The following is a 19457-nucleotide window of genomic DNA, read 5'->3' as shown; positions in this document are numbered from 1 at the left end:
TCATATGGTGAGGAAAATGTAAAAGAATTAGCAACAACTTGAACTCGCATCAAACTTATAAGCCATATCCTAGAGAGAGGCAAAACAATACAGTGACGATGCATGATAATTTCTTTCATGTAACTCGGTGATTTAAGACTTGATGATGTCTACAAAGTAGCGATCAAAAATACTGTAAAATTACTGAAGTCATGTTTTTTCAACTGTTTTTTTTATCATAACTTATTTTAAATTATCGTATGGATTTAAAGCTATTTAAGTAATAGGCTCATTAAATAAACGAATAATAACAAAGTCAACAATCAATATAATGTGAGGCCAATATATCCTTTTGGGTAAAATTAAAAATACTACGTACAAGGTAAATCCCAACAGTGTAAAGGTAAAAACATTGACCTTTAATATTAGTTCTAGTAGTTCTATCATATTGAATATATACACTTACTCATAAACAAATTACTTCTTTCTTTAATTCCATAACTAATCATGCAATTCTACCATAATGAACTTTTAAGTCAATAACAAATCTAAACATTTTAAACTATGTGATTCTATACAACCAAACATCTTTTATTGGCTCAATATCAATGGTGATAAACTGATGATGTCTCCATTACGCAAAAAGACAAACTACAATACCATAGAGAAACCTACTACGAATTATATTTAAATATCACTGAGAGTGAGGGATAGCTCAAGTGGTTAGAGCTTCCCTCCCGATTCCAAGAGATCCTGGGATCAATTCTCACCCCTGCCCTTGTGGCTCTTTAAACACCAAAAAATATTTAAATATCACTAGCTCATCGCACAACGTAGCCGTTGATGCAAAGATCCCCAAATTTATTACTCTTCAATGGAAAATATGAGCATGGCTTAAGGAGTACATTGAGGACTTGTGCTAAGTGAAATTGATATGAAGCCATTTGTTAAGAATAAGAGTGTTCATGTTAAAGCTGACTTGCTAGGGTCTTTCTTGTATACACAATAATTTCATGTTGAGTGTTGAACTGGTTTGCTTTGGTCATCCCCTGTACACCGCAAAATAAACAAACTCACTTTAAAAAAATTATTAAAATGCAACAAAGATTAAATGCTCCGTATTACATATGGAGTCGGAGTACTATTAAAACTGTATCAATCATTTTAAATACTTCAGTACATAATACATTATATGGTCAAAGACAGGAAACAGAACAATGGTGCTGAACAAAAATAAGATGTGTTCAAGATGACATGACTACATCTAGCTCCTATTCTTGTCCTTAAATGTGAAAAATATATCAGCAAAAATAGAAATTTTGCAAACTATTAGAGTTGAAGTGAAATCAAGTATGTGGAAGCCTATAAATGATCATTACTATAACGTAAAATCAATTGAAAACAAAAAGAATATTGAACAACTGATGTACTGACCCTGTCTGAAAAGCTGGCCACCAAGGAATGAAGTTATCTATCCTTCCTCTGAATTCCTGACTTGCAGATTCAAACGCTTCAACAAAGCTCTTCGCTGGAGTTGATAATTCTGCACGTGAACCAGTTGTTTAATTTTAGGTGCAATGAGGATATGCTGAAACACAAACAATAGATTACATTTTGCGACAAAGGAACCAAAGGGTACTCACACTGAAAGATGTGATAATTCTGCACGTGAACCAGTTGATAATTCTGCACGTGAACCAGTTGTTTAATTTTAGGTGCAATGAGGATATGCTGAAACACAAACAATAGATTACATTTTGCGACAAAGGAACCAAAGGGTACTCACACTGAAAGATGAAAATTGGGGGACATGTGGAATCTTGAGCTAGTCTTCTGAACAGGCTCTTGGCATCTTTTCAGGCCTTGGCAATTTCTTATGTCAAGGATGACAAGGTTGTGCAATGCTCCAGGCAACGATGCTAATTGGTTACATCCATCTATAGAAAGAGATTGAAGAGAAGTTATCTGTTGAACTCCCTTAGGTAGACTCAGTAGCTTTGGAAGATTTTTCAACCCAAGTGACGAAGATTGGTGAGTGATCTCCAAGGCATATGATCATCCAGTTCTTCTAATTCATCAAGGTCCTGTAGGTAGAGCTCCTGCAAGGTGATGAGATGCTCCAAACCTCCTCCACACAAGCTCTTCAGTCTACTCCATCCCTGAATTTCCAAGCTACAAAGAGAGGGAAATAGGTGGTTCTGAAACATCTCTCTTACTATAAACAAATTTGTCAGACTCTCATTTTTTCCAAATCCGACGGTCAGGTGTTGTGAAATCCCTGTCCCATAGGACAAAAATGAATTTGATTCATCTGAACTAGAGCATAGAATCAACTTTTGTAAGCTTGTACTGAGAGGAATGGAAGTTTTTGATGTCCAAAAGAGAGAGACGAGGGAATTGATATGGTACTGGGCGTAAGAAAAATGGTCGATTTTGTTCATCATAGCTCAATTGCAAATCCATGTCTCCAGAAGAGCAGCGCTGCCATCCTTTTAACTCTGGCAAATTTATCAAATAAAGTGGTTCTAAGGGATGGAAAGAATGACATTGACTGATTGTCTGCCCAAGTGGTGCTCGGTCTAGATAATGCAGAAAAGGCTCCACTATCACCACCACCACTACTCTCTTCAATGTATTCCAAACTATCTAAGCTGTTAAGTTCAAGGATTGTCAGATGACGCAATCGACATAACAAAGGGATATGCTGCAACCTTTCACAAGAAAAAAGGGTGAGCTTAACAAGGACAGGAAGAGATGTCCTCAAGTCCTCTGATGACTCCCATTTTGGAAATGTCGTCCCCTCGTACCGTTTCAATGTTAAACATCTAACATTAGGATGGGGCTGAAGGCCTTCTAACAGTGCTGCAGATCCACCACTAATCTTTATACCCTTGAGATATTCCAATCCTCTGATGACATACTTGGCTTGAGTAAGCTTAGCATCATCATGAGCTGGATCAGTAGATATCACCACGATTTGAAGATTGCCTCTAAGGTTTGTAAGAACTTCCAAGTCTTCCAGCATACCTCTTCATGCAGGTGCAGTAGTATCAAAACACACAACAAACCTTGATAGACTTTGAAGGCAAATTAAGTTGCTCATTCCTGGTGGCATATGACTCAAATTGAAGCAATCATTAAGATCTAAGTGCCTTAGATTCACTAATTTTCTCAGGTTCTTCGGCAACTCTTTTAAGCTCCAACACTTCTTTAATTTTAAGGTCTGCATGTTAATTAGTTCACAAACTGTTTCAGGAAGAAACTGCAGCTCGTAACTATACGACAGGTCAAGGTATCTCAAATGAATAAGTTTATCTATTGTGCTGGGCAATGTTCGAATGCTCTTGTGACATAAACGCAAGACACGCAAGTATTTCTCCTTTGAAAATAGTTCTCTTGTGTCACTGTCAAAAACTTCTAAAGAGCCTTTTACATGCCCCAAAAGAAATAGAGTACGTAGCCGTTTCAGATCACCCATAGACCTCAGAATGCTTCCCATGTCAAGATGACCTAAAGATAGATGCCGATAATTTTTCTTCAATTGACCAGCAACAAAATTTATAATTTCTGTTTCTGCTACTTCTTGAGCCACTTCATGCATAAGATCATGGACTTTGCATGATACAATCTCACCAACATCATCTCTTTCAACATCTTGAAAGAAGCACCTTTGTAACAGGGTCATAAAATGTTCCTCTCCAGCTTCTTCAACACTTTGCCCATCTAAGGGTACAATGAAATGGTTTGTTATCCACAAGCTAATCAAAGTATCCTTTTCTATCCTATATTCCTTGGGGAACAAGGCACAATAACTAAAGCAGCTCTTCAATGACAAGGCAAGATGATGATAGCTCAGCTTCAGTATAGACAATATATCATTGTTATCCTCTTGCTTTATTTTTCTTAAGTCTAAGTCTCTAAATGACAGCCATGTGGATTTTCCCTGACCATAAAGAAGACTTCCAACAACTCTTATGGCAAGTGGAACGTTGCAGCACTTTTTAAGGATAAATTTTCCAATCTCAACAAGGCCCGTATCCATTCGGTCATCCTCTTTTTCAAACGCCATTTTCTCAAATAAATGCCACGAATCTTCCTCGGAGAGTCCCTTTAGATCATAAGTAGAACCGCCTCCCACGATTCTAGCCACCATGTTGGAACGTGTAGTCACCACAATTCTACTTCCTCTTTGCCCTTTAATCAATAAGTTCCTTAATTCAAGCCACTTGTGACGATTCTCATTCCATACATCATCTAAAACAAGAAAATACTTATTTTACAGATTATTCCTTGTACTAAACACCACAATTGGTCCATCTCAAGGTGGTCATACTTGTCATTTGTTGTTGAGCTTAAAATTTTATGAAGAATTACTTTAATATCAAATACAACGGAAACACAAATCCACAATCTTAATGGAAACTCACTCTTAATCCTCTCATCATTATAGACAAGTTAAGCAAGAGTAGTCTTCCCTAAACCATCAACCCCAACTATCGTGACAGTAAAAAGATTATCATGTAAACTAGAATCCATTAACATATCTATGATTGACTTATATTCCTCATCCCTCCCTATAAGATCCTCATTTACAAATGATTGAATGTCCTCCCTTCTCTTAACCATCATTCTTCCCACCGGGGAAGTAACTAGTGATAAGGAAGAAGAACCAAAGTCATGATGATCTTTGGCAATTTCATCCAAACTCTCCCTTATCTTCTTCACCTTGCAAGATGTTTTGTAACAAAAAGCTAAATGGTTGGAATGAGAAAAGAAAAGGCGTACCTCTTTGGCAATTTGATTGCCTGAGATAAGTTCTTTGCGTCGAGCTAAAGTGGCAACCTCGTCAAACAGGTCATCAGCTTCATATACAGTGTCCCTAAGTTTTTCCAGCCAATCATGTTCCACATTGCTTCTTCTTTGAACCTGTTGTCTCTCTCGCTCTTCTGCATCAAGGAGAATAGCAGTTATGGCAGTCATAGTGTCCTTCATCTTTGCAAGCTGGGATTTGAAACTCCAAACAGACGCAATTTTGTTTGCAGATGAAGAATCTAAAAGTTGGAGTAAAGCTTGCACTAGTGTCAGAAGTGATGCGACATCCATAATGTCTGATCTCTCCTAAGACTCCTTCTGTCCCAACTTTCTTATTCGAGCAAAATATAATGTTGTATTATAAATATGTTTAGCAGTTTAAACTAGTAAAGAGTAATTCTGAAACTTACAACATGTATATTAAGGTTCTTTACATACATAATGTGGTCTACAAAATCTACTCTGTAAAAAGAAATTAATTAAACCTTGGGCGGCTGTGAGACAAACCTATCAAACAATGTTGACTGCAGAATTGAATATGAGGATGCATTAGTTGAGAATGATTTAAAAATTAACTAGTAGCCCATCATCATCAATACCTTAATTAAAGAAGTACGTAGGAATTTGTGAGGCAGTTGAAGGATTCAGCCATTCAAGTTATAGCTGGTAAGTGGTAACCATGTTTTGCAATTTTGTAAATAATTCTTAAATCATTGTGAAACTCATACGAGTATCGTTTTCAAGAGGCATCTTACAGACAGTTACTCAAAACTTATCTATTTAATTTGAGACTTTCATAATATATGAGTATAGCTTATAGACATATTCCTCACAATGATTTATATGTATGTTCAGTAAGACCTTAGCTTCAGAAACAAGATATAGAAAAAATATATATATTGATATTAATTAGGAGGACAAGATTTTAGTGGAAGAGTATAACCGCGTAGCATAGATAATAAAGTCAAGGTTTGGTTTGGTGATTGGGTCATCAAACTAATTAACAATAAATATATTCGCGATCCCTCCTCCCCTTCATTCGTTTGACAGTTTTGTATTTCAGTTCGTGCATTTCTCCCGAATCCCAGAAGAAGGAAAAATGAGTTATTATCCTCCTCCACAAGGTTATACCTAGCTCTTTCTTTTATGTAAATAACGCACTTTATCTCATTTGATCATTCATCATCATAATATTGTAGTTGTATAGTGTAATAAATTCATACAAATTACTATCCTCCATTTAAAAGTAATTGACATGTAATAATTTGAACATCTACGCAACAATTACATTTAGACAGAGGCCGTGGTTTGTTTTGGTATTTACTGTGTTGAATTTGGTTAGGAGACAAGGGAGGATACCAACAACAAGGGTATCCAGGTCAAGGATATGGAGGATACCCACCACCACCACAAGGGTACCCTCCACCACAGTATCCTCAACCTCAGTATGTTCAGCCTCCTCCTCAGCAGCAGAGTCAGAGTGGTGGCGGTGGTGGTTTCATGAAAGGATGGTATAGTACTCCTCTCTTTATCCCTCTATCTTAATACTCTGCATATGAAAACAAAATCGTAGTTCTCCCTTCTTTATTTCTATTATACTCCAAACTCCATTTATAAATAGAATAACTCCCTACTTGCATAAGTAAACTGTAATAACATTACTTCATTTATACATCCAAAAATTGTCTATGATTTACTTTCATAGATGCATATCATATATTTACTTCATTAACTTTACTTGTTTGATCACCTGGTTACATATTGGTGATGTATAATAAAATCTCATATTGGCTAGTTTGTTGATATGATAAAAAAATAATTAAAATAATAATATAGTTTATAAAAAAATAAAAATAAAAAGGAAATAGCCAAAAAGTATAAGTTGTTTGTATCAAAAATATCATTTGGACTTAAAATTGGCTTCATAGCCAATGGGAAACAATCATCTACTTATCAAAAAAAGTAAATAATTATAGCCAATGAAAAGTAAGGTCACAAATTTAAATTTTATGGCCAAATTATAGCAATAAGACTTGCGTGGACCTGGTCCACAATATTATTGTGGACCCGAGGTCTATACACACGCAACTGACTTTATATTGAACATAGTGACCATTATTTTTAACATAGTAACCTTATTTTAAACCTAGTAACCTTTATTAAAACTACTCACGTTTAATAATATTGTGAACTTGAAATACGACGCTATTACCCTAATTTTAACATAGTGGCCTTTATTATTCATATTGATCGGTATATAAAATATTTCATTACAAAAATAACCACTTAGGCCTATATATTACCAAAATGATTTTTATTTCAATATAGTGACTTTTTTTTTAATTATAGTGACCCTTTTTTTTATTAATAAAACAACCATACTTTCTCTAATGTTAGTGGTCCACAATAAATTAGTGTGAACCAGGTCCATTTAAGAATTTGTAAAATTATAGAGTTAGAGGGGAAAAAAAAGCTCAAAAACATTTTCCAAATAAATCCCAAAGTCTACTAAGAATAACTAAATTCAATTTAAAGTTAATTAACAAAAATACGTAATAAATTAACAATTGAAGACCACATTTAATAAAAAGTTATCTATTTATTTACAAAAAAAAGTCACTTGATTTACAAATTTTGTTAATATACTACTGTAGATGAAATGTACAAACCCATTTGCATTATTTTTTAACTGTATAATCTTTGTTTCACCTTGATCCTCATCATGTGAAGTTTCTTATTGCAATTGATCATAAACAAAGATAGTATAACATGTGATCATCTTCATAATATAAAATATATATTTTCAAAGTATGGACTTTCTATATTTAAAGTAATATGGAATTCAAGTAATGGAATTCAAGCAACAATTTACCTTATGGACCATGGGCTCTGGACTCTGGTGAATAGAGTTTTGGGGAAACTTGAGCGGATTGGGGCCATTTATCAGCTGTTTGACCATGCTTTGCCCGGTCAAACCGCTAAATAAACCTGTACAGCAGAATCAAAAAGCGATTAAGCCCCAAGAATTGGGAAGATATACCCATTTCGTTAAACCCTATTAATTAAATAATTAGACAATGAAATTCCTCAACTCCATACCTAATAAATTAGTTTGCATGTGAATTTGGAGGAAGAAATTAAAATTTAAAAAAAAAAAGGAAGAACTGGCTTACAGACTTACACAAGGAAGACGATGGAGAAAAATGCCTCAAGGATGTTTAGGATTTACCAAGGAAAAATAAAAACAATACTTGATCGACTTTGCAATTACGGACTAGTCAGCTACCGAGTCATTTTAGATGTACTCGTACGGGGCGTTTGGTAAGAAGAATGGATTAAGTGGGGTAAAAAGGTAAGATAAGGAGGTAGAATTAATATATGAGATAAGGATAAAATAATGTATTCCATTGTTTGGATTGGGTTGGGATTAAATTGGAATAAGACTCTGTTCTCTTCACTTAAAAAATAATATTAAGTAAAAATAATTTCAATTCAGTAAAAATAATTTTAGTTCAATAAAATTAATTTCAGTTTAGTAAAAATAAGTTCATTTCAGTAAAATTCAGTTTTCTTAAAAAAGAATTATAATAGAAAATCTGTAAAAATAATTTCAGTTCAACAAAAATAATTTCAGTTCAGTAACATTAATTTAAGTTCAGTAAAAATAATTTAAGTTTAGCAAAATTAATTTCAGTTCAGTAAAAATAATTTCAGTTCAGCAAAATTAAGGTGAATAGAACGGGGCCTAAATAATAAAAATACACAATTACCCTTACTATCCTTTGTTCACTCTCTTTTTTCCTTTTCTTTCATTAAGGGTAGAAATGTCTTTTACTCCTTAAATTTAATCTCCGTCCCTTATACCACCCCCTCTTAGGGTCTGTTCTCATTAACTGAACTCAGCTGAACTGAACTGAAATGAGCTGAACTGAACTGAACTGAAATGAATATTTTATAAGAGAAGGAAATTAGGAGCTGAACTAAACTGAATTGAACTGAGCTGAGCTGAGTTGAACTGAACTGAATTTCAACATATGAGAATAGACCCTTAGTTATTAATTTGGAGGGATAACTCCCTTTCTTATTCTCATCCTAAACCCCCCCCCCCCTCATAATCCCCATCCCTCTAAACAAACAAAAGACTTTTTAAATCCCTCCTCTTTTATCCTATTCCCCCTCTTTTATCCCTCTAAACAAACACCCCCGTAATTCACAAACATCCTAGTGTAGTAGTGTGTAGTCTATAAGGGGGCGTGAGGTAACAAATTAGGACTAACTATTACTCTTAAGTATTGGTAATTGTTAACATGCCTTCAAATAAACCAAACACACGGTAACGATATCGGTTTAATCGAATTCGTTTCCAATCCAAAAAAATATACTAACCAAATGCCCTTTAAGTCTATTGTAGTAAAATCTCATTCTAAATTTGTGATTTTCCCATCTTAAAAAAAGTTTTAGGTATGAGTAATTTTTATGAATTTGTATTGGACAATTATATTTTTTAAATTTAAATGTGTTTATTTACTTATTTTTCTTTATTAATGTTAATTGTCTGTCAAAGTGTAACATTAAAAAAAAAACACGAAAGGAACATGTATATATATTTTTTTTAAATTAGCAATTGTAGATATTTATCACTAACTCTAATTTGTTTTCTTAATTTGTAGTTTGGCTGTTCTTTGTTGTTGCTGCCTTATGGATGCGTGCTTTTAATACCAAACTTGATGACTTTGATTGACTCAACATCGTTGTGATTCTACAATTGGGGATATATTTACGAGCTTGCGAATTATATACTTATGCACAATTTACATATTACGTATTGTTATGTAGACTTAACAATCGTCCTCCAAATTAATGTAATATTTTATCTATATCTTATGTATATTGGATATTTGACTTGGAAATTTCTACTCTCATTTAGTTGCGACATTGTGCAATCAATCAATTTGTCAATTTGCTTGTTTTCTTACTTTTTTTTTTATTTTTAATTCATGGTTGTCATCTTTTGTGAGCAATTGACAAATCATACAAGTATTACATTTAACCAAGTAGAATTAATTAAAACTTATCCCTTGGTCAGAATTAATTAAAAAGTTGTAATTAAAAATAACATAAATTGGAAGCCCTAATTACGTTATATAATTAATTAAAACTTATCCCTTGGTCAGAATGGTGACTCACTTATTATAATTGGTTTCAACAACAATTAAGAGGGAAAATACTAGTAGTTGATGAGAGTATGTACGTAATATTGTGATGACAAAATAAATTAAAGTACAAGGATAGAACAAACCGTAGAAGCAAGCGTGTTTGACCGTGTTCAATTCTAACAAAGATATAGTCAAGGTTTGGGTCGTCGTTAATTAATTTAATTAACAATAATGAAAACCCCTCTCCCTACTTAATTAATCAGATGAAGCACTTAAATTAATTGTCTTGGATCTTCTTAATTGCTCTCCAACAAGAAAGGTCAAAAAAAGGGGCAAAATAAAAATGAGTTTTCATCATGAACACCCTCCTCCTCAAGAAGGTATGTAGGTCAACCCTCCTCTTTTTTCTTGTCAATTTACTACTCATCACGCACCTCTTTTTTTAATCTCGTGCATGCATATTTTGTTGTTTTTGCATTATTGATCTGATCACTTTCTAAGCTTTTTTTTCATCTTTAAGCTCATTAATTTAAGCCTTTTAATTAATTTTAATTGTGTTTACTTGGCAGAAAGCACGACAGTATATCCGCCACAACAAGGCGGATATCCTGCGATACAAGGGTACGGAGGCTACACGGCGCAACAAGGGTATCCGGCGGGGCAAGTATACCCAGCGGCAGGGACACTGACACTACAACAAGGGTATCCGGGGCTAGGATACCCACCGCAACAAGGGTACCTAGGACAAGGATATGGTGTATACCCACCAGGTTATGTGTACCCGACTCCACCATATACCCCTCAACTCACGTATGTGCAGCCACCTCCTCCTCAGCAGCTCAATAATCATATTAGTAGTCGTGGATTTATCAAAAGATGGCGCTACTGCTGGTCGTGGTGCTACCGTTGTGCAGGAAGTTGTTAATACTCAGCTCCCTATAGTAATCATCATCAGGTAATTGGTTCATCATTTTTCAACTGCAAAATCTATAACCTAGGCTTATAAGCATGCATTTATTAATTTTGAAATATATGAATGATTATATTCAATTGAATATATGTATTAATTAATTATATCCATTATCACATAATATACTAGTAATATTGGATATATTTACTGAACAATTATAGTATTAATTAATTACATGCAGTATAACAAAAAGGGAAAATCCCTGTTTCTCATGGGGCATTTTCGTGAATAAATCAACAACTTTTTCATTATTGTGGGCTCCACAATTGAATAAAGTTGTTGATTTATTTACGAAAATGGCATGTGAGAAACAAAATTTGTTTCTCACAATGAGAAACTGGGGCATCCTCATAACAAAAATGGTTGGATCGATGGATGTATATATCATGTATGCATCACAAATAGTAACCATTTGGATGCAATGATGCATGACTACGATATTAATATTTTGTATGAGGGTGTACTGTGAATGATACATGTATGACATACATCTTACGGGCTTACCCTAGATAGGTGCTCAACAGGTAATTGTATAATTATATACAAAGACATAAAATTGTATTGCAAGTTAATCACATAAGTATTTTCTTTGAAATGGTATTAAATATAAAGATTTTTTTTTCTGTATTATTAGTACTTGCCAAATACATATAACATATCACCGCATCACCCATTATATTTTGTCAACGTAATTGACTTGAATGTTTTCATTTGCAGCTTGCATTGGCTGCAGTTCAATTCGTTGTTGATGTACGTCTTCTAGATGAATGCATGGCTCACTCGATGGTTATCAGCTAGCTAGCATACTGATGATGACTTTGAAAGGCTTAACATTATAATAATGTTGCCATAGATACAACCATACCATGTGTGAACCGTACCGTAGGATTTATATATATATAGGTATATCCACGTATTTATATTGGAGATGATATCAATTGATATCATCTTCCTCCATACCAGTGCTGATATTAAGCAACAGCATTTCATATCTCCAATATTGTGTACGTGTACTCTTAAATGTGTACATTTTTCAATTGGAATGAATCTATGAAATTACATTCAGGGGTGTCAACCCCATGATAGATAGGCCAATAGAAATCTATCATTTTTATCATTCTTTTGTGATACTAAAACAATTTTTGATAAATATATTATAAATACAAGATTAATGGCCAATATAATGCATTGATAAATTAAATGTAAAAGTCAAAACAAAGGTCAATTACGCCTTACTGTCAGACACGAATATAACATACTCAGCACAAATTAATGAAAATTTTAAGGTACATGCGATTGTACCATGCTTGTTACAGACAAAAAAAAAAGCAAAAATAACATATAACTGTTTTGTAAAAAATATACCGTTATTTTGTAAGGACCATATAGCTATTTTGTAAATGACATCAAGTTTAATGTTTTTTTTTTTTTAAAAAAAAATATCTACATAACATCAAGTTTTATGTTAATAATGGTCCGGTATATCTTGATATCTTCTGTTATAATCATTAATGGGTATGTCTTGATATCTCGATCTATTGATATCCTCTGTGTTATAATTGTAAATGGGTATGTCTTGATATCTCAATTGATATCTTCTGTATTATAATTGTTAATGGGTATATCTTGATATTACAATTGATATCTTCTGTTACAATTATTGTTAATGGGTATGTCTTGATATCTCCATTGATATCAAATTAAAGTGTTGGAAAAGACCATTATAAATTGTAGATAGCAATCAACTTTAAAAAATATGAAATACACAGTATAATAAAAAGTGAAAAACTAAAAAGCAAGAGATAGAATGAAGTCCATTATGTATGAAGAAGTATGATATCCGCGTAGAAACCGTGGTCGTAACTCGTAATTAGTTAAATACATCACAATCTTCGTCCTCCATTTATATTATTTTACACAGCTGACCAAAAATGAGTAACTACCCTCCTCCTCAAGGTAATTATTAAACTATTTTAGAAAAATATGAAATTTATCATTTATTATTTAATTACTACGTTAGTTTGATCCCTTTTTTTTTTAACGTTAGTTTGACCTTGAATATGGCAGACAGATGTCAAACTATAGTATCCCTTCAGATATTATTATATATACTACATTACTACTATATTAACTTTTTTTTATATGCAGTTTGGCTGCTCTTTGCTGTTGCTGCGTTTTGGAAGAGTGCTGTGATTTTTGAGACCATACTTGTGTCTCCGGAAGCTTAATATTGTTATGATTTACATGCTAAAGAATCCTCTTAACTATGAAAAAATATACATCGATCTAGGCTATATTGTAAATTATCTATAACAAATTAATTAAAATAACCTTCATCTTTCAATTACAAATTTACAATTGTTTAGTTGGTTTAATTTAGTCTAGCCTTATTGCTTTGCGTTTGTTCAATCTTATTTTTAACTCTTTGATTGAGTACCAAACTATGATTATCCAAAGAGCTAGCTGCTAAATGTTACTCAGCTTTTGTTGATTATTGTACTGTGTGTTTTGCAATCGACAACTTATTCAATTGAATAGTACATAGTATAGCTTTACTAAGCTAATTAATGAATTCAATAATGTTTTCCATCCTGCTTTAATTTTAAATCTACTAGTAAGTTAATTCAGACTAACACATATAAGATTTTGTCGTACATATTAACCAACATTATTAACTTAACATAGTATTATCAACAAATAAATCTTTGAATACACATTACATAAAAAGTAAAAAGGAAACAACTGCAAACAAAAAAAAGGACAATACGTAGTTTAAATTAGAAGTAGTAAAAAGACAAAATCTTCTATTGTCTATTTGTCTCTATACATCATATTGTTCTGTATGAAATATAAAGCTAAATAATCTTACGTGTTAATTTGTATCTATTGGTAACTTATTATCCACGACTCTATACTTATTATTAGTTGGACTAATTCAAACATAATCCAATTAGTTGTTGTATTGAATTAAATAAAAAAGATGACATTCACATACTTGTGTTGAGATTTGGTAGGGTAGGTTCAACTGATTTGATCCCAAAACTTAAGTTTTCTTATCCTCTAAGTATCATAAGCTAGGGAATGACATTATACACATTTTGAAGGTGACTACAAAGAGGGGTAACATAATCACAAGTTCACAACAAAATAAAATGGAGAGTTCACTTTATTTACTACCACGGAGTAACTACGAGTACATATTTAGATACAAGTAACATTGCAGCAGGCAGTATTTTGTTACTTTAAATGTGTTAACAGTAGTATAACATTGATTTTCATATAAACATGCATGGTACATTAATACTTAAAATACAAATTGTTGCAATTTTAAGATATGGAAAAAGTATTTTACCGAGTAGAGAAAAAGAAAGCAAAAGACAACTTTAAAACAATTAATCGAATATACTCGATTTGTACAAGTACAACATCATGTCGTTTGTCGAAAGAGTCCAAATCATAGGAAGACTAACCGCGTAAAAACGTTTCTTCAAATATTTTTTTTTTAAAAAAAACGGCGTAGAAAACGTGGTAGTATGTACCTCGTATTCTCGTTAAATAGAAAGACCTCGTTGGCTGTCTATCTTAACAGTTAGTACAATCACAAAAACAAGAAGAATAAGAGCGGCGTAGTGAGGCAGAATCAAAGAAAATGAGTTATCCTCCTCCTCAAGGTTACATATCTTATTTTGTGTATTCATCATCTTCCATTCTTTCATTCATTCATTTATGTTATGGATCAGAGTATTAACATAATTTATATTCTTGATTATATATATTATTGGCTTTATTACGTTATTTATTACTTACTAATTATTTATCGGATTGGTTAAGGTTACCCTCCTCCAAATCAAGGTTACCCGCCACAAGGGTACCCACCACCTCCAATGGGCGGTTACCCTCCTCCGCAATATGCTGCCCCGCCACCACATCCTCCACAAGAGCAGAAGAAGCAAGTTGGTTGCTTGGAAGGATGGTACGTAACCAACTCTACTCCCATCTTCCTCTCTCTTTTATGTACTTCAATTCGCATTAGATTATGTTTCAATTTCTTATCACATATTAATTCTTTTCTCATACATAAATCATAGAATATGTTTATTTTTTCGCGAATTTTTGTTACTCACTTTTTTTTTTAATTATTATCCGCAGTTTGGCTGCTCTCTGCTGCTGTTGCATTTTGGATGCTTGCTTCGATTGTTTTTAACAAGCATGCTGGATTATTTATATTGCTTTTGAATCTCGGCCCATAACAAAAGGACAGAAGATCTAGTTTATTTTGTAGTGAATTCTTTAGATCTTTCACTTGGAATTTAATTACTCTATTTGATTTTGATGTGTTGTCATTTTTTTTTTCCTATGTGAGCATGATTACTGCTTTTGACCTAATATCTTGATCTATTATCGATTATTCATGTTGATGCAGCAAGAGTATGAGTATCAATTTTTGCAATTAATAACTTTGCTAGAGTATAAACCCTTAATAGATCCTAATTATATTTCAAGGTATCCTACAACAAAAGAAGTTTACTTACAAGCAATATACCTAGTACTTGTATATAACAAAGATGCAGAAGAAACTTTCAGCAGGAAACAAGTACACAATTTCTCACTTGAACCAGATCAATATAATAAAAGATTATCGTGTTCCTGAACCTTATGAATCCTACAATTTACTCTGAAGCCAACTTAGAAAACACCATAAACCAATTTGTACCTCTAGAAACCAGCATATACATAGAGGGATCAAAAAGGGGCTAATGTGCTATATGCCTATATATATACTGATCTAACTCATCTAAGCAACATTTGAGCAAACACCCCGTCTTCAAAGATTACTCCTAACTAATCAAATGACGACAAGAATTTAAAATATGAACACACTCCCCTCCATGGAGATCTGCATTCTGAATAGCTTCAATACAGGCCTTATTGTCTATTTGAACCATTAGCATTGTAATTCCCAACTCAGCAGCCATTTTGAGTCCCAATTCCAGAGATAGGAACTCAGCTCTATAAGCATTGCACACACCAAAGTTTGCTGCAAGACTTCTAATGAATTGCCCTGAAGTGTCATGAAGGATACCCCCCCCCCCCTCCCCCCCTCTCTCTTCTGCTGGACTGGGAGCTCCTCAGTAGGGGATTGCCACTTAACATAAATGTCATGTTTCCTGAGATCATCAGGTGCTAAGTGCTATCCCTATTCTGCCAGATGACACCTCAGATAAGGTATTCCAATTTTCTTCAGTACGTGCTCTCAAGCAGGGGAACCAGTATCCAAAAGGATGGTCTCATTAGCACCAAACAAACTATTATTGTGCCATCTCAGTGATACTTTGTAATTAAGTATATGTAATCAAAGTAGTAAATATTAAAATCCCCCAGGAACGAGAGCACACAGTGCTGAGTGATTCAATATTGTTCAGTTTTCTGTCCCCTCAAAGCTTCAAGAGTTCGAAACAGTAGACAGCCATTATGACACCAATGGAATTCAACCTTAAATGAAGCAGGATCTGTCGCTCCCACATACATAATATCTCGAGTTGAAATAACCTAACTACCTAAGTCCCAGTTAGCATGATGGAACAGAAATTATAGGACTAAGGAATAGTTCAATCATTTCCTTGAGCAACTCTTAATGTATCAAAAAAGCCCCCGAAATTGAGATGCCTGAAAGCTATGATCAGAAAAAACAAAAGCTTTTGTTCTGGAGTTCTGTCATCATCAATCCACATACCAATATCTTTGGCCAAACAACCAACTCACCACACCATCCAGTTCAACCCATCAAAACTTTTTACCCCAACCTTGGTTGAAGATCCCTCTGAGACAGTATGGACTTCAGCAATCTGCAATCTACAAATTCATCCAATATGCTTTCATAATTTAAAGTGCCGAGGAAGGGATCCACGTTTACTCTGCAATTGCAGAATCTCCCTAGCAAAAGCTTGGTTTCCTGTCACCAAAAGCCCATTCAGAACACGATTGTAGATAAACTTTGTAGGAAGAAACCCTCTTTCCACCATCTCAATCAACAGCCTACCTGCAACAACCAAATCCTCTGATTTCTTCCTCACAAAAGTGGAACCTATCAAGATATTGTAAGTATCTTTATTTGGCAAGCACCTCCAAGAACCCATCAAATCAAATACATCCAAACCTTGCTCAATATCCCCAGCATCACAATAGTACCTAATTAACAAATTACAAGTCTGAACATTTGGATGACATCCATCATTCTTCATCAACTCAACAAACTCCATCGCCCTATCCATCTGCCCCGCGTGACACAACCCTCTAATCAACAAATTATAAGTCACTGGATTAGCTACATAACCCTTCCTCCCCATCTCCTCAAATAAAACAATGGCATTCTCAACACTATCCTTCTTACACAATACCTGGATCATAGCATTATAAGTGGCAACATTCGGAAGAACCCCTTCTCCCACCATCTCATCAAACCACCTCCTAGCTTTGGAAACCTCCCCTAAAACCCCAAACCCATGAATTAAAGTAGTGTAAGTAACCACATCAATCTCACGATCTCTCTTCTTCATCTCTTTGAAAAACTCCCACGCCTCTTTCGTTTGCCCGGTTCGAAAATACCCTTTCAAGATTATGTTATAGGTAGTCAATGTAGGATTCAAACCCCTCTCCACCATCTCCTTCAACACCTCCAAAGCTCTAGGAATCCTTTTAATCAAACACCACCCATTTGCAATTATATTATAACTAACAACATCAACCCCAAATCTACCCTTAAACAGCTTAAACAAATTATGCGCTTTTTCAACCCTTTTCGATTTACAAAGTATATCCAACAAAGTATTAAACGAATTCAAATCTTGTGAACAGCCATGTTTATGCATTGACAAGAAAATATCAATAGCTTTATCAGGTTTCCCAGAGAGAACATACCTTTCGATAATAATGGCGAAGGTTAATGGCGTGGGACCCAATCGGCGAGAACGAAGGCGGGATACGAGTGTCCAGAGAGTTGTGATGTCGCGTAAACGAGCAGAAATGTCAATGGCGTGGTGGAAGGAGGAGAGAGAGTGGGCGTAATCGAGGTGATTGTCGAGAATGGTGAAGAATTGGAGGGCTTTGGGGCCATGATTCCAGAGGAGTTTAAGGGTTTGATTGACAAGGGGTTCGGAGAAAGTGAAATCTGGAGATGATAAGAGGGTTTTTGAGAGAGTTTTGGGGTCTTCTGTGGTGAGGACGAGATTGGCTATGGCGGTTGCGGCGGAGGAGAGAGAATTTGACGGTGGAGTTATGGCGGAGTTGGTGGTGGTGGTGGTGGAGACGGGTCTGAGGAGTGGGAGTTTATGGAGTTGCATTGGTTTTGTTTGCAGTTGAGCCGATATCATGTTTGTGTGAGTTGGTGGTAACTTGGGTTGAGACGGAACGGGTCGGTCATGTCATTTTCGAGTAGGTGAGACTGGGTTGGAAAAATAACGGGTATTTGTGACGGCCATATGTACTATGTAGGGTCGTAGGGTTGCTCGAACGAGTTGATCGCGAGCTTAGAGATGTTCGACTTGACTCGAAAACTTTTCTCAACTTGTGCTCGTTAAAGTTTGAGTTGATAAAATTTACTCGATTAGTGATCGTTAAAGTTTTGAATTGAGTAGCTCATAATCGGCTCATTAAAGTTTTGATATTTTTAAAGTTATATAATATATCTTTACTAGATGAAGCCCGTGCGATGCACGGTTTGTTTGAATTTTTTAAAATAATAGTTTTACATATATATTTATGTGATAAAAATTGTTAAATGTTTAGATAAAATTCCTGATATTAAAAGATAATATTTTATATTTAATTAATTAAAACTGGATTATCTCATTCACCAATTTTGCTTACGTGTCAGTCAAATTATTTAATTCTAAAAAAAATTAATAATCTCATATTTAATTGGCTACCACTAAAATTTATTATCCTACGTGTCACGCTGAAAAAATTAAATCCTACGTGGCTCTCTAAAAACTCGGGAAAAAAACTCCCCTTTATATATATATATTAGATTTATTTTATCTTTTCACTTTATATAGTTTTTCTTTTTTTTATTTATTTATTATTTAAAATTTACTATTTTTTTCATAATATAATTAACTCTTAAGTGTCAAAAAATTTTATACATGGTAACTTTGTTTGTAAATCATATATTTTAATATAATTTATTATCAAGTTGCTCAAGGGCTTGTCGAGTCAAGTTAGAGCTTGCTCAATTTGTGCTCGTTAACATCTCAAGTCGAGCCAAATCGGGCTGAGTTTTGACTGAATCAAGTTCAAGTTGCTTGCGAGTTGCTCAACTCGATTAGCACTCCTACGTGTATATTTGAATTAAGATCCATTTAAATTTGGAGGAAAGAGTCCAAACAAATTTGTTCTGAATAATTGTGGTTTTACTTCTAACGTCACTAACTCACACAAGTGACAAGTATAAAGTAAAAGAGAATAGGTTGATACAAAAATATAGAATTATTGAGTTATTAATGATACATAGATATAATCGACAAATCTTAATGGCTAAGCAT

General features: G+C 34.0%; 3 protein-coding genes and 2 long non-coding RNA genes across 5 annotated transcripts; 3 read left to right on the top strand and 2 right to left on the bottom strand.

Moving 5' to 3' along the window:
* Positions 1-318: 318 nt before the first annotated feature.
* LOC110684993 (putative disease resistance protein RGA3) lies at positions 319-8275 on the bottom strand. The gene is made up of 7 exons (XM_021861446.1): positions 7973-8275; positions 7664-7779; positions 4765-4925; positions 1766-4233; positions 1623-1665; positions 1414-1522; positions 319-1028 (listed from the first exon to the last, which is right to left on the bottom strand). The coding sequence occupies exon 4, from the start codon at positions 4130-4132 to the stop codon at positions 3011-3013; it is 1122 nt and encodes a 373-aa protein (XP_021717138.1). The 5' UTR covers positions 4133-4233; positions 4765-4925; positions 7664-7779; positions 7973-8275; the 3' UTR covers positions 319-1028; positions 1414-1522; positions 1623-1665; positions 1766-3010.
* LOC110684994 (cysteine-rich and transmembrane domain-containing protein WIH2-like) lies at positions 5697-9738 on the top strand. The gene is made up of 3 exons (XM_021861447.1): positions 5697-5915; positions 6134-6302; positions 9462-9738. Exons 1-3 carry the CDS (start codon positions 5891-5893, stop codon positions 9505-9507), a joined length of 240 nt encoding a protein of 79 aa, XP_021717139.1. The 5' UTR covers positions 5697-5890; the 3' UTR covers positions 9508-9738.
* Positions 9739-10079: 341 nt separating this feature from the next.
* Positions 10080-11954, top strand: LOC110684948. Its single transcript, XR_002503892.1, has 3 exons — positions 10080-10327; positions 10517-10902; positions 11635-11954. It is a non-coding gene; the product is annotated as an uncharacterized LOC110684948 (long non-coding RNA).
* A 2494-nt stretch (positions 11955-14448) lies between these two features.
* LOC110684992 lies at positions 14449-15343 on the top strand. The gene is made up of 3 exons (XR_002503900.1): positions 14449-14588; positions 14749-14890; positions 15067-15343. It is a non-coding gene; the product is annotated as an uncharacterized LOC110684992 (long non-coding RNA).
* Positions 15344-15523: 180 nt separating this feature from the next.
* LOC110684989 (pentatricopeptide repeat-containing protein At1g74900, mitochondrial-like) lies at positions 15524-18561 on the bottom strand. The gene has a single exon (XM_021861444.1). The coding sequence runs from the start codon at positions 18285-18287 to the stop codon at positions 16794-16796; it is 1494 nt and encodes a 497-aa protein (XP_021717136.1). The 5' UTR covers positions 18288-18561; the 3' UTR covers positions 15524-16793.
* Positions 18562-19457: the final 896 nt, after the last annotated feature.

The sequence above is a fragment of the Chenopodium quinoa genome, unplaced genomic scaffold (genome assembly GCF_001683475.1).
Source record: "Chenopodium quinoa cultivar QQ74 unplaced genomic scaffold, ASM168347v1, whole genome shotgun sequence".
NCBI classification, from domain to species: domain Eukaryota; kingdom Viridiplantae; phylum Streptophyta; class Magnoliopsida; order Caryophyllales; family Amaranthaceae; genus Chenopodium; species Chenopodium quinoa.
The sequence above is the reverse complement of the archived record's forward strand: the minus strand, read 5'-3'. Positions and strand labels throughout refer to the sequence as shown.